Here is a 19,154-nt window from a genome sequence, read left to right as displayed (position 1 = left end):
TAGAAAAAATAAGTAAATAAATGAAAAATTTTAAAAGCAATTATCCTTAGCTATATAATTGCAAATAGGTTCTCATTTTGGAATTTCTTTTTTGCTTATTAACATATACAAAAGTAAGCAGCTAAGGGACAGTCTTATTTTCTCTAAGTAAAGATTTATTAATAGAATTATGTCTGAGTTCCTGTTTTCTGCTAAGGCAGCAGGTAATGTGCAAAAAGTTGGATTTGGCCACTGTGGTGGGAGACCAGTAACGAGGTCTGGTCTTTTGGCATTGGTCTGGCCCAATCTTAGCTCTTGTGGACATTAGGGGATGAATCAGCAGAGGGAGATTCATTCTCTCTTTCTCTCTCTCTCCTTCTCTCTTCTTTAACTTTCAAGTAAATAAAATAATTTTTAAAATTCATTCACCTGGGCTTGGCGTGATAGACTACTAGCTAAATCTTTAGTTTGCATCTGCCGGGATCCCATATAGGTACCGTTTCATATCCTGGCTGCCACTTCCCATCCAGCTCCCTGCTTGCGGCCTGGGAAAGCAGAGGATGGCCCAAAGCCTTGGGACCCTGCATGCACGTGGGAGATCCCGAAGAGGCTCCTGGTTCCTGGCTTTGTATTGCTGCAACTGCAGCCGTTGTGCCCACTTGGGGAAGTGAACCAGAGGGTAGAGAATCTTTCTTTCCTTCTCTCTGAGGATTTTACTTTTCAATAAAAATAAAGATCTTTGAAAAAAATTTATTGACTTGCGCATTTATGAATTAAATTTACTAAATAAGTTATACTTCAAAAAAAGATTAAAACACATAATCAGAAAATCAGGAAAAGACTAAAACAAACCCAAACCTTGGACATATAACTGGTATTTTATTCATTATAGTTTCATATTTGCTATGTGTTAATCATTGACCGATATGTAATAGATAATGGCATTAAATACTCTCACCTTGCATTTATGTTTCTGCAAACTGAATTGCTGAAGGGCTCCTGTGAACTTTTCACAAGATGAAGAAGTCTTTAATTTCTTACTCGTCTTCAAATAAGATAGAGCAGTTAACTACGTCCAGACTTTTGCACAGTAACATATTAAGTTGTTTCTAGAGCGGCTACGGTACGTACCGAAAACGCTTCTGTCACTTCATCCTCAGAATAATTTTATGAGGTACGTCATGCCAGCTATTCAGACAGCAAATGAGTTCTAACTATATAACTTCCTCTGAGATGCCACGATCCTATACTCCATGTTACAGGGTCTCAAAATCCACGTTTTCCCTTCTAGATTCGACTGAGGGGCAGCTCTGATTCAGGTGCATTTTAAAGATTATTGGTCTTATGTTTTCCTCTTTCTGCGTTACAAATTCCCATTCTAAAATGTTCAGTCCACTTTCAAGGAAAGTCCAACAGGCCAGCCTATGTTTGGTCACGCTGCTCCAGGTCAGGAACTACAGCTAAGGAAAAAAAAATAAATAAATAAAAACACGCTGCAAAACATCCGAGAAAGGACTACAACTCCCAGAACGCAGCGCTTTACGACCTTTTTCTGGTCCTCTTTTCCGGCCGACTGGCCAATATCTGGGCTTCTTCGTCATCAGGGGCGGAGCTGAGTGGGGAAAAAAACACAGGACCCCGGAAGGCACTTTTCCCGCCACTGCAAGGTCTCGGGAGGAAAACCCTAAGAAGAAGGCGCTCTCGATTGGGCACTCGCAAGCGTAGCGTCAGAGGATTCAGCCAACCAAAACGCTTGTCAACCTCCGAGGCCCCGCCTCTTCCTCGAGCTACACTTTGGTGGCGGGAAAAGTTGGGAAGTTTTCGCGCCGGGGCGGAGTCACCCTGGGAGCGTCCGCGCGGCTTTAGAGGAGGCGATTTTGCTGCAGTTCCGAGGCCGCGGGCATGGCGGGCACTGTGGTGCTGGACGATGTGGAGCTGCGGGAGGCCCAGCGAGATTACCTGGACTTCCTGGACGACGAGGTGAGAGGGGCAGCGGGACGCGGCCGCTGGCGCTCGCAGCCGGGAGCGGAGTCCCTGCCCAATGGACCCGCAGGCGATCCCCGGGCAATCGGGCCCCGGAGTCCGCACCCGGCTCGAGTAGCCTCTCCTGCGGTGGAGAGATCTCTAGTTGGCGACCCGTAGGTGACTTTTCAGAGGGACCCGGTCAGTTTCTTTTCTATTAGGTACCGGTGCGGGCCGGGGCGCGCGATGCGTGGCGAGTCTCCTTTAAGTACCGGCAAAATGGCACAGCTAGTGTGGGCTGCACGCCCGGCATGCTCTGCACCTGTGGGGACCTTAGGGGAGGGACTGAAATAGGGAGGGTGGTACGGCATTCTTGGAGCACCTTGTGACTGCTAGTAAGGAGGGGGGGTTATGCGCAGTTCAAGATCAAAAGCCACAAAATCAACTTCCTGAAGGGTTGATGGTGGAAAAATATATCGAACTCTTTAAGATTCCTTTTTAGAACACGCATGATCCGAGGATAAAATTCTTTAAATCTGTACATAATTTTAAAATAAAAACCTGTGCTAATGTAAGCGCTAGTCTGTTCATTGGCATTTATTTATCAGGTGAAAGTGACCAACATGTTTGACAGACATAGCGAAATGTTTTCTGCTGTCAAGCAAATGAGCCTATCCATCTCTGGGCTTTCCCTTTAAATTTTAGCAAGCTTTTTACTCACCGTGTTGGTCGGAGGAGCTCATTTTACTAACAGACTGGAAGTGGAGAGTTGTCATCAGAAAGGCTAGCTGATGATTATGGTTGTATCAGCAGGAACATTGAGGAATTCCTGAGCACAGCTCCCTCTCAGGAAGGGCCAGTTTGGTGCTGGGGAATGACTGGGAAATGGATGGGTGCTCACATTCAGCTCTGCCCGGGGTAGACAAACTGTCTTGCCGTCTGACAGCTACTTCTGTTTAGAAGCATCTTGATTTTGGATGTGTGGCTGCTCTAATACGGGTGGTTGTTTTACAGGAAGACCAGGGAATTTATCAGAGCAAAGTTCGGGAGCTGATCAGTGACAACCAATACCGACTGATCGTGAACGTGAACGACCTGCGCAGAAAGAATGAGAAGAGGGCTAACCGGTGAGTGGCAGAGTTCCTAAGGGTGTGTCCTCGCCCTGAGTGAGAAGGGCTTCCCAGGAGAGGGCCCGGAGGGAACAGCAGTGACCTGGAATGCCGTGTTGCCTCACTTGCACCTAAGGGTTTTCCCTCTTCCAAAAGGAGGGGGTGGATGCTTTCTTCTTTTCAGCTGTCCTTTCTTCCACTGTTTAACTAAGTATATATATTTTATATTTTAAGATGTATTTTTATTTGAAAAGCTGAGTTACAGGGAGAGGAGAAAAGACAAAGACGGATATCTTCCCTTTACTGGTTTCCTCTCTAAGTGTCTGCCAATAGCCAGCACTGGCCTGTCAGGAGCCAGGAGCTTCCCCCACGCCTCTCATGTGGGTGTGGGGGTTCAGGTTCTTGGAATATCCCCCGCTGCTTTCCCAGGTGAAAGCAGGGAGCTGAATCAGAAGTGGAGCAACCAGAACTTGAACCAGTGCCCATATGAGACACTGGTGCAGCAAGACAAGCCTCCGCGTGCTATGCCACGGCACTGGCTCCTGAATATTGCTTTTATTTCTGTGCCAAGGAAAGTTCACATTGGTTCTTAGTTCTGATATATTTTACTGAGTCTTACAGGATAGCAGGAGAAAAGTAGGAACTGTATTTTTCTCTCCTTGACTTTCATGATCTAAGCATGTCTACTTCTATTTGGATGCTCAATTTGAATTCTTCTGTTTCTGCTAATTACTCTTTCTCTTGCCCACATGCAGCCTCCTGAACAACGCCTTTGAGGAGCTGCTTGCCTTCCAGCGGGCCTTAAAGGATTTTGTGGCCTCCATTGATGCTACTTATGCCAAGCAGTATGAAGAGTTCTACATAGGGTTGGAGGGCAGCTTTGGCTCCAAGCACGTCTCTCCGCGGACTCTGACCTCCTGCTTCCTCAGCTGTATAGTCTGTGTGGAGGGCATTGTCACGAAATGTGAGTTGGGGAGAGGGGCATGAAGGAAATGAAGCAGGGTTGGGCTTCAGGAAGTTGGGAAGGTAGAAAAGGGAGCCTGTGTCTCCAGAAGGGTGCAGCGCTAAAGCGACATGACAGAAGTTAAGAGGAGTTCTGAGCATGCACAGTGACTTGGGGACCATGAGTGACCACTTGTAGCAGAATGAGGAATTCTGAGCCTTCCAGGAGTCATGGCTCCTGACAGTCTCCTTACTCCAATATTGAATGCCTGCTGTTTTCTAGTTGAGAGCAGTATTGACAATTTGACATGGATACGGTAATGATCTGTACAAAAACATTTAACAATGAATAAGAAAAAGTAGTACTAAAATAGTTTGAAAGAACATAGTATTTGGAATCATCATACACATGCGTGCTTAGATCTTACCTCTGTTACTGTCTAGTAGGCTGATTTTATAAATACGATTTCCATTCCTAGGCTCTCTTGTTCGCCCTAAAGTTGTCCGCAGTGTCCATTACTGTCCTGCCACCAAGAAGACCATAGAACGACGTTATTCTGATCTTACCACCCTGGTGGCCTTTCCGTCAAGCTCTGCCTATCCCACCAAGGTGAGGGCCTTGAACTAATCTTGTCTCTTAGGGTTTGGAGTCAAAGATAATCTATTTTAAGACAACTAATTTTATAATACCCGTATGGGCTGTTGTTGCAGGAGATGGCAGATTACAACAGTTAACCCTTTTTAAAAGAATAAGTAAAAACATTTGGAAGGATTAAAAGAAGAAAAGAAATCATATGTAGCTCTTTTGGCAAAGTTACAATCATAATTTTGTGATTTGCTTTTAAATATAAAGTGGAAGAAACATATTCTGACTATAATGTAATTATTGCAGATATTTCACTGTGGGTTTCAGAGAGCACTGGCACCGGAAAGAGCCTTCTTTATTTCTAGTGTTCAGATTGAACTAAGTGCGAGGCCTTTGAGGCAAAGATGATTAACATTGATTGGTTGATGTCTGAACTCCTTCTATCAAAGATTATACCTTCAACCAATTTTCAATTAAAAGTGTCTGTGTCTGAAGCATTGTTGGATAATTTGGAGGACACAAGATCTAATTTTTGTCTTCCATCTTACTGGCTGGTAGAGAAAGCAAACACATAAACAGAATGAGCATCTTGGCATTAGATAGTTTGTTGTTACAGCAGATCTTGTGGTGGAAAAAACTTGGAGAAAATATTGCTTAGCTATTTTGCTTGCTTGTTTCAGGATACTTAGGTCTCACGGAGTCATTTCCAAATACTTTGTTTTCTGTGAGTGAAGAGTGTGATTTTCAGACTGGGCTGAGATACCTCTTCTGTGTTTCTGTTTCCAGGATGAAGAAAACAATCCCCTTGAGACAGAATATGGCCTTTCCGTGTATAAAGACCATCAGACCATCACTATCCAGGAGATGCCAGAGAAGGCCCCCGCCGGCCAGCTGCCCCGCTCTGTGGATGTCATTCTGGATGATGATCTGGTGGACAAAGTAAAGCCTGGGGATAGAATCCAGGTGGTTGGGACTTACCGCTGCCTTCCTGGAAAGAAGGGTGGCTACACCTCAGGAACCTTCAGGTAAAGGGTCTGTTTTGAAGTATTTAAATTGCTGCCATCCTGGGAAGATGCTTTGTCCAGTTGGCCATGTGCCAGCCGGTTGTATCTGTCACTGGAAGTAGGATACGTCTGACACCTAATTTCCATCAGATAAAGCAATGGTTGCTTGTTATACCAAAGGGGGAGGTACTGCTGATACTATTATACCCTCTTGGCTTAGTTGGGAGTCTCCTCTTTCCTACACACACTTCTGTCTGCAGCACTAGCTCAGTACAAGATAATCAAGTTCCAGAGGTGGGACACATTTTGCATATTTGTCTCATTGATATAGAGTCAGTTGTTACCATTGCAGTATTTTCTCCATCCACCAATTGGCCGGTCTAGTTCAGTGGCCTAAAAAAGGCTTGCTGCTGCTAGACATACTAGCTTCTAATGGTAGGAGTTACATAGCAGACTGTCTCTTCTCTTTGTCTCAGGACTGTCCTGATTGCCTGCAATGTGAAGCAAATGAGCAAGGACATTCAGCCTTCATTCTCTGCTGAAGATATAGCCAAGATCAAGAAGTTCAGTAAAACCCGTTCCAAGGTCTGGGCATCAAGTTCCAGGGATCTGAGGATGGGAATGGGTTTAGAAGAGTTTTGTTTGGGTGCTTTATTATCTTTGCATTTGATAAGGGGGAAGATACAAGCTGTTTTTCTTTGATGCTGGCTGCTTCTAGTGTTATGTCAATAACTAAATGAAACGATGTTTTTGCCATTTATTCTTTACTGTTTCTGTAGTGCTGCCTTGTAGGCTGCTAGGTGAACCTAGTACAAATGTTAGGAATGGAGTTAGAATATTAGTACACCCGGGAGTTTTTTTATTATTGAAGACATGAGTGAGACATTATTTATATTTAAAATGTTCTGTGTGTGTGTGTGTGTGTACATATATCTTCTTTTTTTAAGTCATCTAACTTGTTCTTTTTTTCTTTTTAAAGGCAAAATGCCCACATTTAGAATTGAATAAATTGAATGTGGTGCATGTTACTGCTCAAGCATAATGCACATTCTTACTAAACCTGAGATAATTTGAACCTGCAGATAATTTTTTTTCACTAAAGATGAAATTTTTGTGTTTATATATTTTTCAAATGTTATTCTTCAGGCCAAAATATAGAGTTTTCAAAATCCTGCAAAATCCCATTGTATCTCAATGGACTTTTCATGCATTGGTTATTTCAGGATATGTTTGACCAGCTGGCCAGATCACTGGCCCCAAGTATCCATGGGCATGATTATGTCAAGAAGGCAATCCTTTGTCTGCTCTTGGGAGGAGTGGAACGAGACCTGGAAAATGGCAGCCACATCCGTGGGGACATCAATATCCTCTTAATAGGTATGGTGTCAGAGAATTGCTTCAGACTATGGCTTTTAACCTTTGGAGTGTAGCTGTGTGGTGCTAGAACGTGGAAGGTTGTATATTGTGTACTGCACATTATAGTCCCATCAAAGGGCTAAATTCTTTTGAAATCTTCCCTGAATTTCCCAATTTATGATGTTTAAAGCATATTCTTCCATGAATGTTTAAAGAAAGAATGAAGGGAACAGTACTAACAACTGTTCACTATCTGCGCTGTGCCAAGAGCTGGTGGAAACACAGCTCTCGCTTGGGGATTTCCTCTAGTAACCGCTGTCCCATCCCTCAGGGGACCCATCGGTTGCCAAGTCTCAGCTGCTGCGCTATGTCCTTTGCACTGCTCCTCGGGCTATTCCCACCACTGGCCGGGGCTCCTCAGGAGTGGGTCTCACAGCTGCTGTCACCACAGACCAGGAAACAGGTAAGGGCATAAAGATCTTTAGAGTCCTTGCAGTGACATAAGCAGAGATCCCTGAGCTTGCTTAGGCACTGGTTGGCTTTGGGAAGAATCAGTTTGGAGGGTTGTTGGGATCAGATGGTAGGAGACTTGAATGCGGTCTTCTGTGGAGAAGAATGTTTCTAAGGTGATTTGAAAGAGCTGAGCAAATTGGAGTAAAATGCAGATTGTGCTGCTTAGTGAACTAGGGGAGGAGGTCTGAAGAGCAGTGAAAGGAGAGTAGTATGTAGTTGAGGGTGGTGTGGAGAGTCTATAGAAGAAGTTTAGGAGATACTTCTTCAGGATCAAAGTAGAATAGAAGTGTTGTTTAGATTTAAGTTGCGAAGGTGACTGACACAGTGTTTGCTCTGAGTGGCAAGGCTGATACTTATGCACTACATTCCGTTATGCTGCTTTGAGAAGTGCCTTGGGAGGGGACTGACATCCTTTGTTTCCATCCTCTCTGAGACCATAATCCCTGATTTTCCCAACTGCTTCCAGGGGAGCGGCGTCTGGAAGCGGGAGCTATGGTCCTGGCTGACCGAGGTGTGGTCTGCATTGACGAATTTGACAAGATGTCTGACATGGATCGCACAGCTATCCACGAAGTGATGGAGCAGGGTCGGGTGACCATCGCCAAGGCCGGCATCCATGCACGGCTGAATGCTCGCTGCAGTGTCTTGGCAGCTGCCAATCCTGTCTATGGCAGGGTGAGTGGAACTGGCTTTCTTGACCATCATCTTGAGAGATTTTGGTGAGGAACTGGGCCTGGAGAGCTTGTTCTAGGTAGCCAGCTGAGTGAAATAATAGACCAGATTAAAGTAGCTTCTATAATAGGCTCCTTGTCTTGTCATTGTCCTTGGTTTAGAGCAGTAGTTTCTTTAACGTATTTCTATCCAGCTAAATCTCCTGGAAAATTATCTATTTAAAAATAAACTCAAGAAAGTACAAAGAGAACAAAACATATTTGCAATTTCACAATTAAAGTAACCTGGGTGAGTGGTCATTAAAACAATGCTATGTGCTCACAGTAGGGCAATTTCTAAATAGATTTCCATTGAATTCCTCCTGGGACCATCACAATGGTTCAGGTGGCTAATCCGTATGGGTGCTTATTTGTGTCCAGGCTGTTCCACTTCCCTTACAGCTCCCTGCTTTTGGCCTGGGAAAGTAGTAGAGTGTGGCCCAAAACCTTGGGACTCTGCACCCACGGGAGAGATGCAAAAGTTTCTGGCTTCTGATTGACTCAGCTTCAGCTTTTAAGGCCATTAGGGGAGTGAACCAGTTGCTGGAAGATCTTCCTGTCAGTCTCTTCTTTCTGTAAATCTACCTTTTCAATAAAAAGCAAATCTTAAAATTCTTCTTTCTGTCTCTTTTTTTCTTTCCTTCTTTCTGTCTCTTGCCCTCTTTACCAAAGTAATTATTGCCAGTATGCAGCATTTCAAGAAAAAGAATTTAGTCTGTGCCAGCAAATATACTGTGTCCTTGTTATAAGTTGTCATTTCTTTGGTCTTTTTGCAAAGTTTATTTTTATTTATTTGAAGGATAGGGTAATAGAGAGGAAAAATTTGATCCATTTGCTCACCAAATGTTCAAAACAGCTGGTGCTGGGCCAGGCTGAAGCCAGGAGCCAGGAACTCCATCTGGATCTGCTGTGTGGGTGGTGGGATGGCAAGTGCTTGGGCCATTTTCTGCCTTCTCTGAGTGCTCATTACCAGAAATGGATTGGAAGAGGAGGCAGGACTTGATCGTGGGCGTCTTGATGTGGGACGTGGGTGTCCTGGTAGTGCTCTTTTACTTGCTGTTAGTTTTAAATGCTATACTTTTTCATAGCTTCTTACCTATTTATTCTTTTTTAAGGTTTAGCTTTCCATTCCTGCCTCCAGATTTGATCTGGCTTTGTCTTTTCTTCCTACTTACGTTTATACTTCTTTTTTTTACTGTGTTCCCCAGTATGATCAATATAAGACACCCATGGAGAACATTGGGCTGCAGGACTCGCTGCTGTCCCGATTTGACTTACTGTTCATCATGCTGGACCAGATGGATCCTGAGCAGGATCGGGAGATCTCAGACCATGTCCTTCGGATGCACCGTTACCGAGCCCCCGGGGAGCAGGATGGCGATGGTGAGGCCATGGGAAGAGGAAGGGATCCCAGCAGACATTGCTGTTGTAGGTTTAGGCCAGGTGGTAGTGGGTATGTCAGTGTCTGAATTGCTGCTGGCCTACCCAGCCACCTCCCTGCTTGCTGTGAAGTATGTCTGTGCGCCAGGTAGTTGTAATCTCCTTTTTTCGTGTGTTCCGTGTGTCTGAGTCCCTGCCTTTTGAGTCTTAGTATCCTGCCTCTGTGTTGCTATAGGAAAAGCAGTTTCCCCTCAGTTAAACTCCTACTCTCTTTTGTCCCAACTTGGCTTTCCCAGCTATGCCCCTAGGTAGTGCTGTGGATATCCTGGCCACAGATGATCCAGATTTCAATCAGGAGGACCAGCAGGACACTCAGATTTATGAGAAGCACGACAATCTCCTGCATGGAACCAAGAAGAAAAAGTGAGCATTCCTTATGCCTTAACCCTGAGGGAACATGACGTTTGCTGTTGCGTTGTGTGAGAACACGTGTGACTGAGCTTCGTAAGGGCATGATGAGCCCAGGCCAGGGCCATGCTTGCACTCATAGCCATGGGGGCACATTTTTTTCACATCTGTGTCTCCAGATGGAGAGTCTATGCCGGCCAGCTGTAATTGCTTGAGGATGGTTCAGCCCAGGTTCAGGTATTTTCCCAAAAATAGGTTTTGACAACATGCCCAATTAAAATGGTAGGCGTGTGGTGTCTTCCTCCTACACCAAAGCAGTCATTTGTGGTGAACGTATGGTAAAGGATCACTAGATAGCAAGCACTAGACATTTGGCAAGTAAATTTGAAAGTCTCTGTGTTTAGGTGGCTGGAAGCATGAAATGTGGGATGCTGCGCTGCTGCTTTTGGCTATGATGTAATATGAATATTCAAAGCTGTTGGTTTAAGCACACGGAATTTGGAGTCAAAACTGAATTGTAATTTACATTAGCTTTGAGCCATAATTTTTCTATTTGATAGAAGAAATATTGTCTACAATTCCCACCTAGACTCCTGTCTCATAGATAGTTAAAAATAGTTCAATATTAGTGAAAAGGCCTTCTGTATGATCCAGATAAGTGGGTGTTATGATAATGGAGTCTGGGCTTTGCCATTTGACCTTGACTACTTCTGAGGAGACAGAAGCCACTCTGCTGACAGGTGGAAAGTTGTGGCAGGGAAGTGGAATTCATTGTATGGTGTTCCAGGGAGAAGATGGTGAGTGCAGCATTCATGAGGAAGTACATCCATGTGGCCAAGATCATCAAGCCTGTCCTGACGCAGGAATCGGCTGCCTACATTGCCGAGGAGTACTCACGCCTGCGTAGCCAGGACAGCATGAGCTCAGACACAGCCAGGGTGAGTGTCCTGTGATGGGTATGGGGAGAAGGAAAAGCCTCGGAGATCACACTCCGCCTTATTAAAATGTAAATATTTGTCCCCCAGAAGCTGTGATTCATTCAGCAAACATACTGTGACTGACCTAGTGGTAACTGATCTAGTATTTATTCTTACATGCCGTGTGAAAAATAATGCCCTTTGAGAGGGAAAGATGGGTGGTTAGCGGAGCAAGTGATTTGGTGGAGCAGGTTAGGATTCTGTGATGACTGCATCCCGTTGGGTGGAGGGCCTGGTTTATATCCTTGCTACTGCACACTCCTAATCTAGCTTTTGGCTAGTGTACCTGGGAGGCAGTGGACGTGGTCCAGGTACCTAGATTTCTGCTCCACAATGTGGGAGGCATTCTGGAGCTCCTGGCTTCAGCCTGGCTCAGCCCTGGCTGTTGCAAGCATCTGGGGAGTGAACCAACAGAAGGGAGATACCTGTTTTTTCCCCTCTCCATCTCTCACTTTGCTTTTCAAATAAGTTCACTTTTTAAAAAATAGGATGATTTTAAAAAGAACATATGTACAAATGTATATCTCATTGTGGACGTGCAAGATAAGTAAAAGACTGGGTCCTAACAGTTTTTTTTAGACTTCCTGGAAAGGATGTCGGTGGGTGTGAGGAAAGAACTTGCAGAGTGTGAAGCTTGGATGGGACTTGAACAAGTAATTAGGAGTTGAGCAAGCATGGTAGTTGTCCAGAGTGATTTCTAGTAACTTATTACAGCTGCTTTTGAATTGACCTAACTAAATCTTCTGGGATTGGTGGTATTCAGGTTATCACAGCAGAAAGATCAGAGTTCAAAGCCCTGCTTATGTGTGACTAACATAATCTCTGGTATTTAGATACAACCATTGCTGCACTGAAATGTTTTTGTTTGTTTGTTTGTTTTTAATTTATTTTGTTAATTGGAACGTCAGATTTACAGATAGGAGAGACATATATTCCATCTGCTGGCTTACTCCCCAAGTGACTGAAATGACCAGATCTGAGCTGATCTGAAGGCTGAAGCCAGGGTCTTCTTCTGGGTCTCCCACATGGGTACAGGGTCCCAAGGACCTGAACCATCCTCTTCTGCTTTCCCAGGCCGCAAGCAGGGACCTGGAAGGGAAGTGGAGCAGCCAGGACATAAGCCAGTGCCCATATGGGATCCCAGCACATGCAAGGGAGGACTTTAGGCACTAGGTGACTGCACCAGGCTCCTCACTGAAACTCAGAGTGTCCTGTTTATTCAGTTTAACCTATTCCCTCATGACATTTACTCTTGGGTCTTATTTTGTTTTCTAGAGGTTGCGTGTCACTTGTCACAGTCTTATTAAACAGTTTACTTTATATTTTGACTAGTTGTTCCTGTATGCTATGTGTCAGAAGCCTTTCCAAACCTAGAATTCAGCACGTTATGTATTTTACTTGTCTCACCGGGGTTGGCAAATGCCTCCATTTAGATTCTATGGTTCTGCTAACACAGGCTAGGACTCAGCAGCGTGTGTTGGACCTTGTAATGGAGGATGTAATCTCCAAACTCTCATAATGCTTGTGACAAAAACATTCAGTGAATATATGTCTTTAAATGCAAAGGTTTCATTTCTGACCATCTTTGTTGATATAAATGGAAAGCTAAGAAATATCGAAGTAGACATGCCCAGAGCAGATCACTGAAGGATCGTAGGAAGAGGCAGGAGGGAGGTGTGATAACATTAGGCCTGTGTCAGAGTTCTGGTCTTGAACTACCCAATTTTCTTTTAAAGATTTATTTCATTTTTATTGGAAAGTCAGATAATACAGAGAGGAGGAAGATCTTCCATCTAAGGATTCCACTCCCGAAGCAGCTGCAATGGCTGGAACTGTGCCCATCCAAAGCCAGGAGCCTGGAGCCTCATTTGGGTCTCCCATGTGGGTGCAGTGTCCCAAGGCCCAGGCTACAAGCAGGGAGCTGGATGGGAAACAGGGCTGCCAGAATTAGAACTGGTGTCCATAGGGAATCCTGGCATGTGCAAGGCAAGGACTTTAGCCTCTGGGCTACCGTGCTGGGCCCAAACTACTCAATTTAAAGATGTTTCCTCAAATGACCTCTTCTGTGCCCTTCTTTTGACCTTGAACAAGTTCTGAAAAGCTCTGGGTCCCATTGCCTTTATCTATTGAATTTTGCAGACTGTTAAGATTAAATAACAATGAATTGATACATCGTGGGCCTGCGATAAATGATTGCTTTTCTCCTTTCAGTTTTGTACTTCTACAGCTGTTCAGATACATTGACAGCTTTCGTGTTCTTCTCTCCCTCAGCACCTGATGTTTTGATATCTTCCTGAATGTGCTTTTGCTTCTGGAAAGAATACAGAGCTCTGAATTCGTTGAGTTTCTTGGAGTTTAAAATATTTATTTGAGAGAGACAGAAGGAGCTATCCTCATTAGTTCAATCCCAAATGCGCACAGTTGTGAGGAGAGTAGGGAAGTCCCAGAAACTGAATCTGCGTCTTACACATGGAACAGGAACCTAACTGCCTGAGTCATCGCAGCTGCCTCCCGGGGTGTGCGTTCGTGGGCAGCTGGAATCAAGCAGCAGAGCTAGCAGTCAAACCCAGTCAGGCAGTCTGATATTGGACACCACCTACCACTGGTGGTGTCTTTATGTAATTTTTGCACAATAGGAATGATAGCAAACAGATGCCAGATAGATAACCCTGTCTTCCTTCCTCCCTAGACATCTCCAGTAACAGCCCGAACATTGGAAACTCTGATTCGATTGGCCACTGCCCATGCCAAGGCCCGCATGAGCAAGACTGTGGACCTACAGGATGCAGAGGAAGCTGTGGAATTGGTCCAGTACGCTTACTTCAAGAAGGTGAGGATTCTGATATTTGAGCATGGAAAGCTCTTCTGACGAAATCACAGGTGAATGGGTTCAAGAGTCGTCCTGGGACTGACAGCTGCACTTGGCTCTTGAACAGAAGGCAGCATGTGTCAGCCTCGCTCTCCCCTATGGAACACAGTGGTTCCCACCCCTGGCTGTTCCTGCGAATCAGACGCAAAGCTTTAATGCCAGGACTTGTGGGAATTATGGCTTAATGAAAGTACTACTCATTCAGACCACTGCTTTCGCCTACAACTTCCTATGTCTTTTTTTTGTTTTATTAATTACATTGCATTATGTGACACAGTGTTATGGGCACTGGGATTCCCCCCACCCCTCTCCGAACCCTCTCCCCATGGTGGATTTCTCCACCTTGCTGCATTACCACAGTTCAAATTCAGTTGAGGTTCTTTCATTGGAAGTATTTACCAAGCATAAAGTCCAGCGTCTTATTATCCTAGTGGGTTCAACGATTTCTTGGTGAGACCATCTCTGGTCTGAAGATAAAGCCAGCATAGTATCATCCCAATCAATTAAAAGCCCCGACATAACAACAACCATTTACAATCTTATGGCATTAATTGACCTGGTATTGATTAACAGTATGTTAATAGGAAAATGCGGGTTCTTAACTACATCCTGTGACTTTTCATAGACGTTTCAATTTTTGGTTTATATTCAACCAGATTCCATATACCTCAAAATAACTTCCTATGTCTTAAAAACAAGCAGGTGTTTCTCCGGGATTTGCACTGGTATGCTTCTCCTCTTCTCTACCTTTTCCTCTTGGCAGTGTTGTCAGATGTCCCATTGGCACCTCATGTCAAGAACTGAACTGTCAAACTTGCCTCTCATCTTGTTTCCATATTTCCATGTTAAAGTCGTATCTCTGTCATTTTAAATACCAAGACTTCAAGCTTTGCCTCCTTCCCTGTCGTTGCCTTCCCCTCCCCTTTCCATTTCTGGTGACATAGTCCTGGGTGAGTTAGTGGCGAGTTTAAATTGCTTTTCTGAGCCTTTTCTTTTAGCAGGGCTTGCGGTTGTCTTATTTTTTAATTAAAACCTTACTTGTAAAGAAATGACTTGTTTCCTGCTTACCCATCATAAGCTGGACACTCTTCCCTTCCTTTTTGAGCACCTACTATGTGACAGATCTCCCAGCATTTAAAAATCAGGTAATGACCTCTGTGTCCCTGGTCCTGGTACCTGGGGACAAGAGAGGCCATGTATGTCATTAGAAAAGTAGAGTCATCTGCCGGTGGCAGAGAAGGGACTTTTAAGGGTACTGTCTCCAATTTCCTAGCATCAGTGACCCCTCCAGCTTAACCATACTTGCCTTGGTCTTAGGTTCTGGAGAAGGAGAAGAAGCGTAAGAAGCGAAGTGAGGATGAATCAGAGTCAGAAGAAGAAGAAGGGGAGAAAAGCCAGGAAGACCAAGAACAAAAGAGGAAGAGGTGAGCTGGGATAGAACAGCGTTTGAGTGGGGTCAGGCCTGGGAAGTGTGGAGGGTGGATGGAGCCCTGCTTATACAGTGGGATCTTCAGGAAAAGGGTTCTTGGCCATGTGGGGTTTAAAGATCAAGGTACGCACCTGAGAAAAGAGAGAAAAATACTGTGTTGTGTTCAGTGTGGTCCTTTTGCTCGCCTTGCTGCTAAGGACATGTTAAATAGTAGTCACTCACTGAGGATTTTGAATATTTATTTAAAATTCCTGAGTTCCTTGTTCGGCCAGTGCCTGAGGTTGAATTTGTAAGAATGGGTGCCATGGGAAAAGAGCACTAGGTCGCAGGGCCCGAGACGCGGCAGCAGTTGTGCAGGCCTGGGCGCGTGGTTTGGGTTCAGTGATTGGTGACTGTGCTTCCTTTGACTCCATGGTCAGAGGCTCAGGATGGGCTCCCCAAAGCTTTTGTCTCTCTCACCTGCTCTGGGTATTTCAGGAGGAAGACTCGCCCAGCGGATGCCAAGGATGGCGAATCGTATGACCCCTATGACTTCAGTGATGCAGAGGAGGAAATGCCTCAAGGTGACCGAGCGCCCTGTGCTGATCAGGGGCTGCTTTTTTAACCAGTGACCGTAGTTGCCCTATGCTCTGCTCTGAACTTGTCTTACGGGTTTCTGTTTGGCTGCTTGTTTGGAGCCCTGGGTCCATGAGGTTTATCACAACAGAATCTCAGGACAACTTTGGAAATTAGGTTTGGCTCAGCTGTGTGTTTCCCATTTGAGCCATGCTTGGCTGCCAAGTGTGGCACAAATATCCTACATGATTTGTGTTCTGCCTGACCCAATTTCTTCATTGGGCAGTAGGCATTCTTCTTGATTTTAGTTGTTCTGCCTAGCCCCATAAGAATCATGGGAAACAGGAGTGTTCTGGAGGCTCTCAGAGTGGGGAGTAGATGGGGTAACTTGTCAGATGTGGAAATGGCTTCACCTTGCTGTCTTGCCCATCTCTGCGTCCCTCCATCCTCTGAAGTGCACACTCCGAAGACGGCAGACTCTCAGGAGACCAAGGAGTCCCAGAAGCTGGAGTTGAGTGAGTCCAGGTGAGTAGAAAGTCACTTGGTGAATTTCCTACTACAGGGACATGGCTTTGCAGAGAAGGCATACAACAAGCTGGCTCTTAGCAGAGTTCATAGTTAGAGATTTAAGAATTTAAGGGTATTCTTTTTTCTAACTTTTATTAGAAGGGCAGATTTACAGAGAGGAAAAACAGGAATATCTTCGATCTTGCTGATTCACTTCCAAAGTGGCTACAGTAATAGCCAGAGCTGAACCAATCCAAAGCAAGGAGCCAGGAGCTTCTTTCAGATCTCCCATGTGGGGGGTGCAGGGTCCCAAGGCTTCAGGCCATCCTCTGCCTCTTTCTCAAGCCACAAGCTGGGAGCTGGATGAGATGTGGACTCGAACCTGCACCCCAGTGGGATCCTGGTGCATTGCAAGACGAGAATTTAGCCACTAGGTTATCATGCTGGGCCCCAAATATTTTATATTCTAATTGCAGTTTCAAACTTACAGAAACATTTTAAAAGTAATATAAAAGCTCCTGTGAATGTCCAGAGTCTCCAATTATCTACATTTTTCTATTTGCTTTATTTTATATATAAGAACTTGAGTTACATCCTTGTGGGGTCAAAGAAAGGCTTAGTTTAAGGAGTTTAAGTTAGTTTAAGTATTTTTGACTACCGTGACTCAGTGGGATACATATGTCTCTTCTTACTAAATTGTGACTATTGTTTTGAGATGTTTAGCAGTAGTGTTTATCTGTAAATTTTTTGTTTCCTGGACACGAGACACTCCATAACTAAGGTTTTCTTTCTCGTTTTTACGTCTTCAATACACCTGCAATTGAAGAAAATTTGAGAACCATTGAATGTGGAAAAAACATTGTAACTCACTCCATTTCTCCCAAGACAGCCAATGAACTTTATCTTACTTTTTGAAGTAGCTCTTACAGATTTTACTCTTGTTTTAATGACTGCAGGCTATCCATAGTCTGAATGGGTAAAATTTATTAAACAGATTCCCTAATAATAAATATTTATATTCTTCCATGCAGTTGTTGTTTAGATTAAGGGATTCTTAGATTTACCACTGAATATACTCATGCAAGTAGACCTTCTAAGTTGCTGGGAATGGACTCCCTGTATTTAAATCTTCAGCAAATATTACTAGCCTATTCCCAAAGATGTCTGTTTCCAGGTGCATAACTAATAGGAATACCAATTTCCAGCAACCTCAGAGCCCTCTAATTTTGTTAGCCATCACTGCTGCCTTCCATGGTGAGCATTGCCAAGAAGCTAAAGTTAGTAACTACACCTGGGTATTGAACTCAGGTACTCTTAACGGCTAGATTTAACACCTACCTTGAATTGAGCTTAAAGGACTCAATCATCTGAGGCAGGTGTAAGTATGTGTGTCTGTGGATTGGGGGGCACCTCTGCTGTGTTAACATCTTGGATTTCCCTCAGTAGAGATCTTGTCTGAAATCGTTGAGGTATCGTTGTCTGCTCTTTCCTGTCCTGGCCAGGTTGAAGGCATTCAAGGCGGCCCTCTTGGATGTGTTCCGGGAAGCTCACGCACAGTCTGTAGGCATGAATCGGCTCACAGAATCCATCAACAAGGACAAGGAAGAGCCCTTCTCTTCAGCAGAGATCGAGTCCGCTCTGAGCAGGATGCAAGATGACAACCAGGTCATGGTGTCTGAGGGCATCGTCTTCCTTATCTGAGGAGGCTTCATCTCTGAACTGTGGCTGTGCCGAGAAAAATTTTCCCAATTTCCTGACTTCCCTTCCCCCCTACCATTCGTTCCCCAAATAACAGTGCTTAGTTGAACAGAAGTTGAGGTACACTGGCAATGAAATTGTGTCAGGAATCTGGAAGTTTTGGAATGAGTCATGAGAGCCACCTGGGGTAAGGAAAGTCGGACATGGGGAAGATTAGGACTGTTGTAGCTTAATCGCAAAGCTCTGCGCCATGCTCCTCACTTAGCCTGGCCATGATTTTCTGTAGCTAGCACGTGACTTATGAGGACTTTTGGGGGGCAGCTGATTTCTGTTCATCCTTTCCGGTTTTTGTTCTGTTTCCTCTCGGTTTTGTCCTACAGAGCACTTTGGTCTAGGATAGTCTGGATTGTTCTGTGTTGGGCGGGGGGGAGAAGCTCTGTGGCAAGTCACACAGGTCAAGAAAGCTTTCTGTGTGGTAGTCCCAATCATCCTTTATTCTAAAAATGCTTTCCATTGAATAAACTTGTCTATTTTGTACACAAAGTCTTAATGTTGTGTACCTCCTTTGTACACTCGGTTTTCCTGGGAGCTTTGCCCTGCAGGACTTAGTACTAGATGCCAACAGGCCACAAGGTGGCAGCAGTCTGCTGTGATCTCCTTGGAGTTGTGTCTCAGAAATGTTTTCTCTGGGTAACAGTGGCAGTTGTCAGTCCAGAATACAGCTCAGCAATGTGTGAGTCCTTGCCCATAAGGAGACTCCCCCACCTACAGCCCTCCTTACTGGACACTTAGGGAATTCCTCACTAGCCAGCTTTTTGGGTTTACTGGCTTGTTTGCCTGGAAGTTTGTGGAAGAGCCTGAATAGAACTAATATTGTACAGCTTCTGGAGAATTTTTCAGGTTACTTAAGGAAAAAGAAAAAGCAACATTACTTTATGGTGGACCTGGGTCATGTGGTTTGGAAGGTGCATTTTGGTGGCAGGTGTGGCTTTGAAGAGGAGTTCTTTGTATTCTCAGCTGTATGACTGAGAGTCCTCCCTTTTCATGTGGCATTCCTAGTCTCTGAATCCATGAAATTGGGAGTTATGTTGCATATCCTGATTTTTTTTTCAGATGTGAAATCGAAAGTCTTACCACACTCCCCAGTCTTAATTGGAAGTGATGTACAGC

The 19,154-nt window shown here is 44.5% G+C and overlaps 1 protein-coding gene across 5 annotated transcripts; it reads left to right on the top strand.

The window, feature by feature from the left end:
* The first annotated feature begins 1,597 nt into the window (after positions 1-1,597).
* MCM3 (minichromosome maintenance complex component 3) lies at positions 1,598-18,527 on the top strand. Of its 5 annotated transcripts, none has more exons than XR_005884208.1 (18): positions 1,599-1,959; positions 2,956-3,068; positions 3,806-4,014; positions 4,472-4,602; positions 5,365-5,603; positions 6,059-6,167; positions 6,806-6,959; positions 7,270-7,401; positions 7,918-8,126; positions 9,370-9,544; positions 9,838-9,964; positions 10,737-10,887; positions 13,616-13,756; positions 15,113-15,219; positions 15,702-15,787; positions 16,235-16,304; positions 17,789-18,171; positions 18,365-18,527. XR_005884208.1 is itself a non-coding variant. In XM_040983528.1 (18 exons), exons 1-18 carry the CDS (start codon positions 1,882-1,884, stop codon positions 17,985-17,987), a joined length of 2,379 nt encoding a protein of 792 aa, XP_040839462.1. In that variant the 5' UTR covers positions 1,599-1,881; the 3' UTR covers positions 17,988-18,527. The 5 variants fall into 5 exon arrangements, 4 of the variants coding, with proteins under 4 accessions (XP_040839463.1, XP_040839462.1, XP_040839461.1 ...); XM_040983528.1 differs by adding an exon at position 4,634 and having other exon boundaries at positions 5,417-5,603; positions 17,789-18,527; XM_040983527.1 differs by having other exon boundaries at positions 17,789-18,527.
* Positions 18,528-19,154: the final 627 nt, after the last annotated feature.

This window comes from Ochotona curzoniae, unplaced genomic scaffold (assembly GCF_017591425.1).
Source record: "Ochotona curzoniae isolate NIBS_2020 unplaced genomic scaffold, NIBS_Ocur_1.0 contig_3819, whole genome shotgun sequence".
Classification (NCBI taxonomy): Eukaryota; Metazoa; Chordata; class Mammalia; order Lagomorpha; family Ochotonidae; genus Ochotona; species Ochotona curzoniae.
Note: the sequence above shows the minus strand (reverse complement) of the source record. Positions and strands in the feature narration are given on the sequence as shown.